This window comes from Xenopus laevis, chromosome 4L (assembly GCF_017654675.1).
Source record: "Xenopus laevis strain J_2021 chromosome 4L, Xenopus_laevis_v10.1, whole genome shotgun sequence".
NCBI lineage: Eukaryota > Metazoa > Chordata > Amphibia > Anura > Pipidae > Xenopus > Xenopus laevis.
In genome coordinates, this window is record NC_054377.1 from 113,169,656 (window position 1) to 113,185,851 (window position 16,196).

At 41.3% G+C, this 16,196-nt stretch overlaps 1 protein-coding gene across 3 annotated transcripts in view; it reads right to left on the reverse strand.

The window, feature by feature from the left end:
- l3mbtl2.L (L3MBTL2, polycomb repressive complex 1 subunit L homeolog) overlaps positions 1-16,196 on the reverse strand; it is a 40,007-nt gene that overhangs the window by 15,652 nt on the left and 8,159 nt on the right. For all 3 annotated transcript variants that reach the window (XR_005967040.1, XM_018258770.2, XM_041590660.1), the window contains exons 6-12: positions 15,766-15,883; positions 14,389-14,523; positions 12,179-12,267; positions 7,951-8,182; positions 7,064-7,143; positions 1,864-1,968; positions 682-829 (exon numbers count right to left, since the gene is read on the reverse strand). Coding sequence is in view for 2 of the 3 variants with exons in the window: in XM_018258770.2 (XP_018114259.1) it covers positions 682-829; positions 1,864-1,968; positions 7,064-7,143; positions 7,951-8,182; positions 12,179-12,267; positions 14,389-14,523; positions 15,766-15,883 (907 nt within the window). In the remaining variant the exon portion in view is untranslated. The remainder of the gene's footprint in view (positions 1-681; positions 830-1,863; positions 1,969-7,063; positions 7,144-7,950; positions 8,183-12,178; positions 12,268-14,388; positions 14,524-15,765; positions 15,884-16,196) is intronic.

A 16,196-nucleotide genomic window follows, 5' to 3' on the forward strand; every position in this document is an offset into this window, starting at 1 on the left:
TAATCAAAAGTCGTGTTTGTGAGTTTTTTTCTACCTCGAATAAACTCACAACTCAATTGCTTATTTATGAAAAAACTCAAATGTAAAAACTCAAATGGATACTTGAATCCATCGAGTTATTGGCGAAAAAACCTTGAATACCTCAAATTGATCGTGTTTTTGAGAGCAAACCACTGAAATCTTCCCCCCCTCCCGAAAATCATGAAGGCTAAAAAGATCTTCATATGGTTCATGGGACCTCGGTCATTGACTTCTACATGACCTAGACAGGTTTTAGCTGCAGTATTTTCGGGTTCAAGCTTTTTGCAGCTTCGGGGCATAATAAATCTCGAAAAATTCTAGCTTTTTTTATCCCAAATATAATTGAGTTTTATACTGAAACTATGCTCAAAAAACACAACTCGACCTTTGATAAAAAAACCCCCATAGTGTTGTTAAATTCATATAAGCAGACAGCAAAAACAGAGACAGTACTTACAATGCCCACCTCAACGTATTTCTGAACAAATTAAAAAGAACCAAGGACAGACTCATGTAACCCTCTGTGTGATTCTCTATCAAATCATTTAGCAAAATCTAAGCAGATTGCATCCACTCCAATGCCTAGGTTTTTGCTTACCTCCTCATAGAATGCAAATATTTGGCCTATAATTTAAATTAATTTACAATAACAGAAATTACCTGCAGGAGGTGTCAACTCGATATCATACTTATTACAGAACCCCACAGGAAACATAGAAGGTGATGAAGCATGGTAACAAAACCACTCTGAGCCATCAGCAGAGGGTGTACTGTCCAAGCCCACCATGAGATATCCATCCAACAGAATCTGTAGCAAAATGCAAACATAAATAACAATACTGATGGCTTGAAAATAAACATACATCAGAGTTTATATATCAGTATGATAGTGATTATATCAAAACTGGCGTCAGCATTATATTTGTATTTGTAAAAACTAAAAAACTATGCAAAAGGTTCTGAGAAATACCGGAATCATAGATCATACTTGTCTGGTAGAATTAGGCATCTTTTATGCAGCCAGGAGAAGTGTGCAGAAAATAGGGGCATACTGGCGTTTTGCATATTGCTCATGGGTTGTGCACTACTGCTCAGCTCCTAGAATGGAGTCTCTATCTGAATACAGCAATACATGGGGCAGGAACTCATGTGAATTATGTATAGTCTCTGTAAAGTGCTACAAAATATGTAGATGCTATACTGTATAAAGGACAGTACAAAAATTATATTAATAATATTAAGTTGGCAAGAGAACACCAGGGTGTACAAAAATCAGGAGAGACGGGACTCTCTAGCACTAAACAGTGCTAGACTCTGCACTTTGCACTATATTTTCAATCTAGCACAAGGTGCCGAGTGCAGCCTACACCAATCGATTCAATTTTGCATTAAAGGCCCCCATACATGCGCCGATAAAAGCTGCCGACAGACGAGTCGGCAGCTTATTGGCCCGTGTGTGGGGCAATCCGACGTGCTTTCCCAATCGATATCTGCCTGAAAGTCAGCCAGATCTTGATCGGCGGGTTAAAAAATCCAGTCGAATCGGGGCCGCATCTGTGTGTATGCAATCCGACTGCCTGTTCTCCTGCATTATGATCCGATCGTTGGGCCCTAGGGCCCACGATTGGATCAGCCCGATCTCACCCACTTCAATGTGGGCATATCGGCAGAGATCCGCTAACGAGCGGATCTCTACGTCTATGGCCACCTTTAGTCTGGGGCACTAATAAATGTGCTTTATTGTATTTTAACATAACATAAAATACATTTCTAAATAAAGTTCTCTGGGAACTCTATATAGCACTGTTGACCAAATTCTTCATTGTGCTATCAGTGTATTACCTTGCAGACAGTAGCAACACAGATATTGCCAAGATTTAGTGGGTCAATTGCTTCTAGCTTCATTCCCTCTTCAAACCAGGTGCCTTCAGGATATGCAACTCTCATCTACAAAGTAAAAGTAAAATGAGTTTTTGTTTAGAATTCCCTCCTTCCCTGTTCCCGACAACTTGTACCATTAACATATTGTATCAGCTGCCATCTTCCCCCAACCAAGATTCCATTTCTCACAATGACTTGAGAAGAATAGTAACAGAACCTTAAAAAGGCATTGTAAGAACTGGAGTCTTGGCCGAGACTTGATTTCTGACACACTATTTCTGTAGTCTTGCAAACAGAGAAGGGAAGCAAAAGACAGACAGAAACTTGTCTTTCACTTGAAGTAACAAAAAAATGGTTATTCAGGCTGGTCCTAAAGTTTCCTTATTTTGTCCGAATGGGTGGGGTTGCCAACTCTTTGTTTGGGACAACCCAACCTGCCCACAGGATGGTGAAAAAGTAAATTAAACAATGCAGTGCAATTGCACAATGCCCACTTTAATTTGCAACCATTGGTTTGATTGGCTCAATTGTATGTTGTATTGTATTTATATTGCACCACAAATGTAATTAGTACTTTACAAAGCCTACACACAAACAGGTGTAAAGTTATTATAAATTAGAAGGGAAAATAAATACTTAAGTGCTAGGTGTTTCAATACACAGTAGTGATGGGGTCCCTGCCATGAAAAGCTCACAATCTATTAGAAAGAAGAGACAGGCAGAAACAAAATGGGGAGGGGAACAAGTGCAATTGTGCCATCCAATCATAGCAAAGAGAACCAGAATGGAAGAAGTGTGTGCAGTAGCACTGGGTTTTTTGACACCTAGTGGCGGGGTTCAGAAAATCAAGCGGGGCATGCCACTGGAGAAACAATAAGTTGTTCAAATTCAGATATTTGTAAGAAGGTGAACATCCCCTTTAACGCACACTGTAAAGTTTCTAAAAATTAAATCTTCTTTCAAATGTAAAAAACGGTTTTTGAATACAATTTCCCTTTAACGGAGGACTCTAGCAAATCATTTGCATGTGAGACATACAGTTATGAATTTATAAAGTAAAATTCAGAAGTCATAGTCAACAGACATCAGAGCAAGGCCAAGTTAACTGTTTTTAAGAAATGTAGGACATCTGAAATGATAAAACAATAAGGGACATTTTTTTGTCCCACAAGAATTCAAGTTAACCACGTTTTTCATCCCAAGTTCAAATATTTTTGCTTATAGTTAAAGTTGCATTCAGGACAAAATTGTTACCTCCACTTACTTTTCTAATGCTTACTTAATCAGTTGGAGGAAAACGAGAGATTATTTACTTACCATTAAATCTTTTTCTCTTCTCCTACATTAGGGGATGTAGATGCAGCTGGAAAAAGGACATTAAAGGTTAAAATTGACTCCTCCTCCTGCTCAGGACTACATCCCCTGCCTGCTTCCCTCCATCTCCAGTTTTCTTGACCCAAGAAGGAGAGAACAGCCCAGTGACTAAGAACCCTAAACAGAGTAGGAGTTCCACACCCACGGCCCATATAATTCAAGGAACAGGAACAAGCCTGAGGAACTCCAGGTTTAACTGAATAGCAACTTAATAGGACAGCAGGTCCACTTGACTGTGTAATGGAATCCGAGATCAGTTCCCAAAATGGTGGCCAAGATGGCGTCCAAGATGGTGGCTCCCTGGTTCCTCACGGACGCAGCCGGATGATGCCTGCCTCTTCCCGCACTCTGATTGGTCGCCGGTGACGGAACGGACGTCGGCGTCAATAATGTGCGCCGGCGTCGGTCGCTGACGCCAGCGCGTCCGCACACACGTCATGACGCCGATGCGTCCAAAATTGGAGCCAAATCTAGGCCTATATTAAGGAGCTCTGGAAATTCTTCAGTGCCCAATTATAGGTTTTAGCTTGCTACTCCTGGGTGTGATCTTGTGAAACTTTGCTATTGTGTACCGACCTTTTGCCTGAATTCCTCGACCTTGAACCTCTTCTGCCTGGACTGATCTTGTTGCCTGTTTGACCATTCTCTCGTCTCATCCTAATCTGTACTACGAACTTGGACATTGCTACCTCCTCCTCTGGTCCTCACTACTCCTGAAGCCTTTGGGCCTTACAGACTGCCCTTCTCAAAACGGTAACTCCAGGGAGGAAAGGCCTGTCTCCTCCAACGTAGGTCAAAGGAAAAAGATTTAACGGTAAATAAAATAGATACAGGCACTATGGGGACATCCTAAAGCTTCCCCTGAGGGTGGGAACCTTGTTAGAGAGCCTAAATGGCTGCAGTCTGAAGTACCTTCCTTTCAAAGGCTTCCTCGGCCAAAGCCTGCGTGTGCTCCCTGTAAAAGGTATGCAGCAAGCTCCATGTGGCTGCCTTGCAAACTTGTTTTGCCGACGCCTGATGTCTCACCACCCAGGAGGTGCTGAAAGACCATGTTGAGTGAGCCTGAACACTGAAAGGGGGAGATCGGCCCTTGATTGCATATGCCCTGCTTATGGTGGATCATATACACCTAGCCAGGGTAGCTTTTGATGCATTCAGGCCCTTCTTGGGGGGACCTCTGGGATAACAACCAGTGCATCTTACCTGCGTAGTGACTTACAAAGCTCTGACCACGTCCAGATTATGGAGTTTCTGCTCCCTGGTATGGTGTATTTCGGGCAAAAGGATGGCACCACAATGTCCTGGTTGAGGTGGAACTTGGAGATGACCTTGGGCAGGAATTCAGGGATTGGCCCGGAGAACTGTCTTCTCTGTGTGAAACACCAGGGATGGTGACGGTGACAAGAGATCCGCCTCGCCAAAGTGATTGCCACCTTGCAAGACAGGGTGGCCAGTGGGATGAGGTCCAGCAGTTCAAAAGGATCCTCCTGAAGGACCGTGAAGACAAGGTTAAGGTTCCAAAAGGGGACCGAGTGTCTGTAAGTGGGTTCCAGGCCAGTGACACCCTAAAGAAAGGGCCTGATGTTGCAGTCTGGCTTTGGTAGAACATGAAAAGTGCTGATACCTGCACTTTGAGAGAGCTCAGAGCCAGCCCCTTTGCCAACCCCTCCTGCAGGAAGGAGAGGATATGTCTCTTGCTGAAGGATTGGCTGATCCCTCTCAGAGGATTTGCACCAGGAAATGAAGCTCCTCCACATCCTGTGGTAGATCTTGGCTGAAATTGGTTTACGTGTATGCAACATGGTGGGGATCGGCTCTGAAGTGATCCCTTTCTTGGCAAAATCAGGGCTTCAAGAGCCACGCCATTAAAGTCAGCCGCTGTTAATTCTGGTGGATGACAGATCCCTGCAACAGAAAGACAGGGGTAGATGCAGAGGTTCATCTGCCGCCGTTGCTACTATGTCTGTGAACCAAGGATGCCTTAGCAAGTAGGGGGCCACTAGGACCTGGTTCCGTCCCTCTTGATCTTCTTTAGGATTCTGGGGAGTAGTGTCAGAGGTGGGAACACGTAAACCAGCTCGAACTGCCAGTGGGTCCTTACATATTGCAACAAACTGTGGTATCTTGAGATTATAGCGCAACGCCATAATGTCCACCTGAGACGTTCAGTCAAACACAAGAGTCCTCTGCACTCAACCCATTATCAATATATTTAAGACAGCGACATTTTGTGCATACTTCTACTAAAAAATGCCTTACCCTTTAAACAAAACAGGGATTGTTTGTCCATATATTGCAATATATTTAAGCTGGCCAACTACGTCAAAGTCATCCCATATCTGGCCAGTCCTACGCTTGTGGTCACAGCCTCATTGCACCCCCGCCTAATGGTTTTAAAAAATAGTGGTGAGCACAACTTTCCTTTGTTTGTTACACCTGAGACGTTCCCCATCTCTGAACCAAGGAGAAGAACACATGGGGGTGGAAGCTCCACTCTCCCTAATCTATTGTTTCGCGGTGCAGGAAGTCTGTCTGCCAATTTCCTCCTCATTCAGTCCCTAGCCCCAGGTGGTGACATGGTCTTGACTCGCATTTGATGTCATATGCGCTCAGGGTCACCCAAAAAGGTCCTTCCTCCTTCTGAGGACACTAAAAGAAAACTGGGGATGGAGGAAAGCAGGCAAGGGATGTATCCCTAAACAGGAGGAGAAGTCACTTTTAACCTTTTAGTGTCCTTTCTCCAGCTGCAGGATCTACATCCTTTACATAATTTATAGTCAAATAGTAAATTATTAAGAATTCTATGAAAATTTAAAGTGGTAGTTTAAAGTGTTGATGAAATCTTGTTTCATCAACATTTTGCGCTCCTGCATTTCCGACACAGGAAGTTATGCTTAAAAAGCCATTCTTTAAAGGTATTTGCTTCAAAATGTACTCTTTGCACTTTATAGGTGCACTCAGTCCTTCTAGCCTTCAACTCCATATCAAGCGAAGATGCACCTATTGACACAGGGGAACTCTGGATCTACGGACACTTCCTGACAGGCTGTAGCTGCAGATTTTCCTTCACACCCAGTGTCAATAGGTAGGTATAGTACAATTGTGCTTAAAGAATAGGGCACAGACGCCACTTGCATGCAGAACACTGGAAATTATGCCAGTCAGATTTCTGCTCAGTTGTGGAAGATGCAATGGTGCTGAAATTCTAGTAAAAAATGCTGCATTGTGGGGAAAAAAGAAACATTGCGACTCAAAACTTCACTTTGCTTACTGCACTTCATAAATTGTTTTTCCCCTGGTAAATTGCTGAATTTTTTTTTGTGTCTAACTGTGCCCCCTAAGGTATTTACCACAATATGACCACCTATTTACAAGTGAAATTTATGCAGACACTAAAATTGTTACTGTGAAACGGAGTTGGAGGCGGCAGAAGCATGGGCACAAAGGGGCATTAGGAATATGCATCTACTGCCTTTTTTTTATCTCTGTCCTGGTATTGCAATGCTGAGAACACAATATGGAGTGTGTGGAAATTATCGAGGATCTCAAACGGGTGGACTAGTGGGGCAGACATTTGGGTGTCCTTGCCTTCAACACCTGCCCTCTTAATCTGGCTCTACTGGGGGTAAATATAATGCACTTTCCATGTAATACATTTGGTTATTAAAGCAGTGACTGCAGAAAAGAAAAGGAACGCTATATGTGACAGCTGGATAACTGTATGTCTTAGCACTTTACACCATTCTCTACAAGGTTACTGTTATTCTTCCCTGGCTGTTACACTTACTTGTTTGAAGAGGTGAGGCACAGCATCACAGTACACTTTGCGGAAAGTGGGATGACTGGACATTTCAAATCTCTTCAGGTCTGGAAAAATTATAAACAATAGTTACTTACAAAGTCCTCCACCCTTCCACAAACACAATTCAAAAAGTCACCAAACACAAACTTGAATTCTATTAACCCAGAGCCATTCAACTTAGATATTTTAATGTTAAGATCTATTAACAATACATTGACTTGGCTAAATATTTATGATCACATCACCATGGGCTGGAGCAAGCAAGGTATGTGAAATAAGGACACATAAGTTTGCAAGTGTCAGGTGATGCCACGTGCCGTTTAGTGTGCACATAAATGTACGTGTATTTAAACAATCTCGAAAAGAGATTCTAATTATTGCCGCAAAATGCAGAAAGCTATTGTGTGTGTGTTGGAGTAAAGGAAATGGATGAAGTATACACTATTACCAGGACAAAGTATGGGCATGCATAGATAAGCGATGCTGTCATATCAAGTAGGGATGCACCGAATCCACTATTTTGGATTCGGCCGAACCCCCAAATCCTTTGGCAAGATTTGGCCGAATACAGAAACTAATCAGAATTTGCATATGCAAATTAGGGGTGGGAAGGGGAAAACATTTTTTACTTCCTTGTCACTGGATTTCCCTCCCCGCCTCTAATTTGCATATGCAAATTAGGATTTGGTTCGGCTGGGCAGAAGGATTCAGCCAAATCCGAATCCTGCTGAAAAAGGCAGAATCCTGGATTCGGTGCATCCCTAATATCAAGAGCATACGCGTATACTGTGGCTGGGACAGGAAAAAAAACTGAACTGGTAAGGATGCCACTTTTTATATAACATTTGGGAACTATACTCAGAAGAAAATACCTGGAGGTTTGATATTGTGGCCAACCTTCTGAGCCCAGCCTACAGGATGGATCAAAGGGCTGGTCATGTGGCACCAGAAATCGTCATTTTTTTCACCATCCTCATACAAAAGTCTCATTCGACCTCCAATTACTGTATCCACCACAGCTGACCTCACTCTGGACATCTTCATCTTGTCCACAGCCTCCACCCGCATGCCCTGTCTGAATGGGCATCTGAAACTTTCAGTCATCTAAAGATGAGGCATTAGTGAGTTATACTGAATACAAAAGGCAGAGACAAAAGAATGAGAGAAAAAGAGTAAATGCTCCTCAGGACCTGCAAAAAAGTACAGTCATTAAAGGGGTTGTTCACTTTCCACATTGCACACTTTTTTTCAGTTCAATTCAGATTAGTCTCCAGAAAAAAAAAAGTTTTTCAATTACTTACCATTTTTTACAGTTTTTTTCAAAATCTAAGTGTAAAGTTGAATGTTCCTGTCTCTGGTGTTTGAGTCTGGCAGCTCAGTAATTCAGGTGTAGACAATTTTGCAACATTTAGTTGATACATTTCTCAGCAGCATCTCTGGAGTATTAACAACTATTGTATCAATTCTAACAGCTGCCTGTAAAGAAACCCAGAGATTCTGCTCAGCAGGGACAAAGATAAGAAATGTATCCACTAAATGTATCAATTTAGAACAGTTTACAGGGTCAACGACCCCCCCCCCTTCCAAGGCTGCTTAAAGGGGACATTTCATATAACCTTCATATTCAGATATATTGCACATCCTTCCTCAAAACATGTAATGATGCAGAAAGAAAAACGTTTTGAAAGCATTTTACCTCCTAGAACTGTCATTATATCAGAGCTGCAGAGAGAACCTCAGGTCAGAAGCTAGGCTGAAATGAAGAGTGGGAGTGTCTGTTCATTCTCTCACAGGAAGTGGTCACAGCACTGACTGACAGGCTGAACTCCTGAGCTTTAGCAGCCAAACCCCTCCCCTCCCACCCTCTGTCCTGTGTGTCCAGCCTGCACATAACTGTCTTATGCTGCTGCCTGATCATTCACTTATAACAGCATCCCTGAAATGCTCAACATTAATCAATATACCGGTATGTGAAAGTTAATACAAACTGTAATAGTAATATAATAGTATTTTCTCTTATTTAAAGTACAACAGTATTGTCCTGTGTTCCACAGCAAATAGGCATCAGTCACACATGTCCCTGGACATAATCTATAGTCCATAATATATTGTTATACACTGTGCAACTCCCTGCCTCTATTACATTATAAAACTTATACAAACAGTGTCCATTAGTATTCACTGTTATGATATTGCAGAACAGCAGCTGTAGCTTTGTTTTCCTTCATATTCATATATGATCAGGTGCAGGGAGTTGCAAGGGAGTAAATGCAGCTGTTCTGGAACAATTTATGACCAGGTGCAGGGAGTTGCAAGGGGAAATGCAGCTATTCTGGAACAATTTATGACCAGGTGCAGGGAGTTGCAAGGGGAAATGCAGCTATTCTGGAACAATTTATGACCAGGTGCAGGGAGTTGCAAGGGGAAATGCAGCTATTCTGGAACAATTTATGATCAGGTGCAGGGAGTTGCAAGGGGAAATGCAGCTATTCTGGAACAATTTATGATCAGGTGCAGGGAGTTGCAAGGGGAAATGCAGCTATTCTGGAACAATTTATGATCAGGTGCAGGGAGTTGCAAGGTAAAATGCAGCTGTTTAGGAACAATTTATGACCAGGTGCAGGGAGTTGCAAGGGGAAATGCAGCTGTTCTTAAACAATTTATGACCAGGCGCAGGGAGTTGCAAGGTAAAATGCAACTTTTCTGAAACAATTTATGACCAGGTGCAGGGAGTTGCAAGGGGAATGCAGCTGTTGTGGATCAGTTTATGACCAGGTGCAGGGAGTTGCAAGGGGAAATGCAGCTCTTCTGGAACAATTTATGACCAGGTGCAGGGAGTTGGAAGGTAAAATGCAGCTGTTCTGGAACATTTTATGACCAGGTGCATGGAGTTGCAAGGTAAAATGCAGCTCTTGTGGAGCAGTTTATGATCAGGTGCAGGGAGTTATAAGAGGAAATACAGCTGTTGTGGAACAGTTTATGATCAGGTGCAGGGAGTTGCAAGGGAAATGCAGCTGTTGTGTAACAATTTATGATCAGGTGCAGGGAGTTGCAAGGGGAAATGCAGCTGTTGTGTAACAATTTATGATCAGGTGCAGGGAGTTGCAAGGGGAAATGCAGCTGTTGTGTATCAATTTATAGGGAGGTGCAGGGAGTTGCAAAGGGAAGTTCAGCTGTTATGGAACAATTTATAGGGAGGTGCAGGGAGTTGCAAGGGAATAAATACAGCTGCTCTGGGATAATTTTTTATCAGATGCAGGGAGTTGCAAGGGGAAATGCAGGGAGTTGCAAGAGGAAATACAGCTGTTATGGAACAATTTATAGGGAGGTGCAGGGAGTTGCAAGGGAATAATCGCAGCTGTTCTGGGATCATTTTTGATCAGGTGTAGGGAGTTGCAAGGGGAAATGCAGCTGTTATGGAACAATTTATAGGGAGGTGCAGGGAGTTGCAAGAGGAAATACAGCTGTTATGGAAGAATTTATAGGGAGATGCAGGGAGTTGCAAGGGAATAAATGCAGCTGTTCTGGGATAATTTATGATCAGGTGCAGGGAGTTGCAAGGAGAAATGCAGCTGTTATGGAACAATTTATAATGAGGTGCAGGGAGTTGCAAGGGAATAAATGCAGCTGATGGAATTGTATAACATATAACAACAGATGCAGGGAGTTACAAAGGAAACCCCAAAAAGACGTTGATTGCTGGTTGTATACAACATAATACTGGGTAGAAAATGACCATGGTACTTACACTAACTGCTCATACTGCTCATTGCCCCCAGAAAAGAATAAAATACTTTTAGCAGCAGATTATGTATTATTTATACAGAAATTTGCTTTTCTTTCTTTTCCACAATTATTGCAGGGCAAGAGAAAGGAACAAGCAGTGAAGGGAGGGGGAGGAAAACAAACAGGGCAGAGAGGGGGTTACATAAATAGGACAGAGAGGGAGAGAAAGGAGCAGGGAAGGGAAAACCAGCAGTAAGGGTTAACAGAAGTCTGCAGGGAAGGACTGAGAGAGACATCACAGACACGCCCACTCCTCCCTCATTGGCTGTTGCTCTATAGCTTATACAGAAAGAGCCGTCGGCTGCAGTTCAGATACTGAAGAGTCTGAGACAGGAAGTTTCAAAGGGGGAGGGCTGAGAACAGTTTTCAAGCTAATACAGGCGTTTTTTGATGCAAAAGGTATTGAAATAAAAACACTCTCTTCTATTTTACATTATTTGAAATGGTTTAAAGCATTGTGAAAATGTATGCTATATGTCCCCTTTAAGAAGGTGAAAAATTAAACTTTATACTTCAATATTAGAAAAATGGTCACACCTAGAAAATAGAAAGTAATTGGAAAAAGTCTTTCTGGTGAATTATCTGAAACCAACTGAACTGAAAAAAAAGTGTTGGAAGGTGAACAACTCGTTTAATGGAGAATGAAAGCTTGCCTAACATTCTTTGCTATAATGAGAATCCTCCATACAGTGAAGTGAATCGCCAAGTTATTTCAAGTTTAAACACATTCACTTTGTTGTAAATCTCCTTCCTAATTCTTCTCTTTGAAGTTCTTTTGCAGCCGCCATCAATGTGATTTATTTGTGCAAGAGGAGTTAAGGAAACAGTAAGAGTTCTTAAAAGAATAAGAACAAACCGTTATAATGCAACATGCTTAAGTTTAAACATTCCTTGTCCTTTAAACCAAGAGGGATTCTTTTATATCTGGATGCATGGAGCCAATTTCCCTTATTTAATTTTCAATATGTACTTGTGCTTATCCATATCAAAATTTTTCATGTAAATGGGTGGGTGCAAACTTAATGCCTGCCCCTCATGCACTTTCCTACAGACATATTCCATGCAGTAGTGGACTGTGGGAAACACAGGAAAGATGCTAATTTCAGATACGGTAAACAGCACCTTACACTGTAATGAACCCAAGGCAACAATTGTTACCATTGTGTTACCAAAGTGCCCCCTTGAACTTTGTCCCACCCTACTGGTCCTGCTTCCTATCCCCAGCATCTTAGAAACACATGCATCGGGTCCTTCTTCCTTTGACTATACAGGTAAACAGGGGAAAAATACAATTTACATCAGCAGTTTAGATACCTTGATATGGAAATCCACAGGTATGGTATGTGACCCCACCAATTTCTTCATAAGGTATTCTCTCCAATTGGTAAACTTTGAAAGGATGGCTGCGAGGTAAGGGAACACTTTAAATTTATCTTCAGTTTCTGGTCTAGTGATCTCTATTGCTTTCTATTGAATGTGTTAGGAATAATTACTTTTGTATATATTAAAGGCATACCCTGCTCCTGCTACTTGAATTTGGTACCTGGACACAGGGACATTAAAGGAACAATAACAAAAAAAAAAAAAATGAAGTATAACATAGTGTTGCCCTGCACTGGTAAAACGGATGGGTTTACTTCAGAAACTCTACTATAGTTTATATAAACAAGCTGCTGTGTAGCCATGGGGGAAGCCATTCAAGCACAGGATACTCAGTAGATAACAGATAAGTTCTGAAGAATCCCATTGTATATTGCAGAGCTTATCTGTTATCTGATGTGTATCTTGTGCCTTTTCTCCTTTGAATGGCTGCCCCCATAGCTACACAGAAGCTTGTTTATATAAACTATAGTAGAGTTTATGAAGCAAACACACTAGTACCAGTGCAGGGCAACAATACGTTATATTTTCATTCCTTCACAAAAACTTTCATTTTTTGTATGCTCTGTTTCAGAGCACTGAGATATGCAGACTGTGCCCTGAATAGAACACTGCCTGCATTAGGCAATGCTCCATTCAAGAATGGCAGGTGGGGGGGGGGATAGAGGCACATAGGTGTCCCCTATTGCCCCGTAACTTGCGTGGCATTCAGAGGAGCAAAATACACAGTGGCGAAAGGTCGGCTAGCTGTAATTTGGACATTCAGGCCCTCATCCATTCATACTCCAGTCTTTCATTCAAATCACTGCCTAGTTGCTAGGGTAAACTGGACCCTAGCAACCAGATAGCCTGTTCAAATTCCAAACTGGGAAAACAAAATAATTCAATAACCACAAAATATAAAAAAAACAATTGCAAATGTCTATATCATACTTAAAGTTCATTTAAAGGTAAACCATCCCTTAACTACGTCACACCATTGGTGATGAGAGGGGGCAAGACTACATTTCCATCTCATAGCTAATAATAGTTTGGCCTGTATAAATAGGAATGCCAGTAGGTGTTTTTTCAGCTGTGGAGGGAGCAGTGTCTCCTATTTGATTTGGTAACAGTACTAGCAAGTCCAGGGGAATGATAAGGACCAGAGTGTGGTTTATCGTTCTGTGTACACAATTTTTGGATTTGGATTGGAACACCATATGAAGTTAAAATATATTTTAGAAGATATAAAATATATTATGATATAAAATACGATATATACAGGTACTGAAAATGTTCTTGAGCAATTACATGTACTAGATTGTATTAGGGTTTACAATTATCTTGCAAAAAATGTTTTCATCTTTGTATCTATCGATATTCTTATTATATACAAAAGGTTTATAAATGTTCTGTGTTGAGCCTTACCTTCTGACACATGACTGGCACAACAGCTTTCCTTAGAATACACATAGGCAGACACACCCATACAAACAGTTAAAGGGATCCTGTCATCAGAAAACATGTTTTTTTCAAAAGACATCAGTTAATAGTGCTACTCCAGCAGAATTATGCACTGAAATCCATTTACCAAAAGAGCAAACAGATTTTTTTATATTCAATTTTGAAATCTGACATGGGGCTAGACATTTTGTCAATTTCCCAGCTGCCCCATGTCATGTGACTTGTGCCTGCACTTTAGGAGAGAAATGCTTTCTGGCAGGCTGCTGTTTTTCTTTCTCAATGTAACTGAATGTGTCTCAGTGAGACATGGGTTTTTACTATTGAGTGTTGTTCTTAGATCTACCAGGCAGCTGTTATCTTGTGTTAGGGAGCTGTTATCTGGTTACCTTCCCATTGTTCTTTTGTTTGGAAGCTGGGGGGGGGGGTGATATCACTCCAACTTGCAGTATAGCAGTAAGGAGTGATTTAAGTTTATTAGAGTACAAGTCACATGACTTGGGGCAGCTGGGAAATTGACAATATGTCTAGCCCCATGTCAGATTTCAATATTGAATATAAAAAAATCTGTTTGCTCTTTTGAGAAATAGATTTCAGTGCAGAATTTTGCTGGAGCAGCACTATTAACTGATTCATTTTGAATTTTTTTTTTCCCATGACAGTATCCCTTTAAGATAAAAAAGAGTCTGTGAAATATTTCTTACATTGGGGTGGAACCAGAATTTTGCTGTTAACTGCACACCATCCAATGGGATGAATTTCCACTGTTCCCAAGTTGCACCAGTAGTTATGGCTCGAGTCATCTTCAAAACCTTCATATTGCAATAAAGCCTTGTAACCTAAAACAACAAGCACAGTAGTTTTAGGCATGCAAAAACATGTTCCTCCAGATCCACAGTGGCTAATTCTTACCCAATGCATTGTAACATGGAAAGTTGTTCTATATACCCTAAGCTAAAGGGAAAATAGATATGCAGTATGGACGTTTTTACAGACCAGACAGTTCTGCCTCTCCATCCACAATGGTTTGGATGACCACAATTAGAAAAGGATATATTAACCTCTCCAGATCCCATTAAACGTTTTTATAGCTGCAGATTTCAGAACCACTGAACCATAATGCAAATTGAATGTTAGATGCACAACTGTCTGGGAATGATCAGGTTGGGTTTTGCTATAGGGTCTCCTGTAAGCAAGCTTTGCCTCAGGCCACAAATGGAACATTCCAGCAAATGAGATCTTGTAAAACTTATTGGAAATTACAACACAAGAGCCTTAAGGATTGACAAGAATAATGCCGAATGCATTGGGCAGATTGTAATGGCTTTCATTGAGATCACACTGCACATACCAATACAGTAGGACTCTAAACCAATGACTAATGTTGCAGATGGAACTTGAACTGAACAAGTAAATATATACCTGTGCAAAGACCAAGTTAATGCCAGAAGTTAGTTCAAATAAAAAATGAAATGTCAGGATACAGTTTTTCCACCTGCAATATGCTTCAAAATTCTGGTTTTGTCTTTAGCACAGCTTGTTGATGAGTTTAGAATACCCATTCAAGTAATCTCTAATTAAGTGTTAATTATGAGGGTGGGAAGGTTGTTTGGTTATATGTTAAAGAGTTTTTGTATATGAGAAAGTAAGTGCTGTGTAAAGGTGGCCATACATATAGAGATGCACTCGTTTTGCGATTTCGCTATACGTTTTGGGAGAACAAAACTTAACAGCCTCTCTGGTATTTCTACTTTTGGGTAACAATCACCTCTTTTGGATTACTCAAGGTTCCCTCTACTGGGACACAGCCTGTGGCGATTCTCACTGTCACCGATTGTAGCAATCAAAATGCTTGATGTGACTAGGCACCAAGCACACCACTTATTACTTCTAGCTTTGCTTTGACTTGCAACCTAATAGCAGGGCAAGGCTACACATAGGCCCTTATTCTTGTGCAGAGTTCAGTTTCTAGGGGTTGCTAAAGGCTATTTCTGTCTGCAAGTTTGGCCAATTCTCATTTCACTCTCTCAGAGCAAACAGAAATACAACAAAACGAATGGACGGTTGCACTACAAGCCTACCTGCTATCTTGACAACAGAAGAAATCCAATAGACACGACTGGGAAGAACAGCATCTGTATTTAAACTCTCCACCTTAATCCCCTCTACAACATCATCCCACTGATTACAGAGAGGAACCTGTGCAAGAAAAGAATTCAGTGACTGAAGGTACAGATGACATAAACGGATAGTTGGCCATGCCCTCACTAATGTCATATCATGCCCTCCCCCTTTGGCTGTCAGGCCATACCTCCATACTTATTTTAATATTTGAACAACATGTAATTTTTTACATTAGCAATTGCATAATGAATGAGATCAAAAATACAATAGAGGGCCCTTTGAGATGTGACATGATGCTTGTGCCTAGACTGCAGTAAGAAAATAGCTGCTTAAAGGAAAAAGGGAAGCTCTATTTACTTGGGGGTGCCAAAAGTTAGGTACCCCCAAG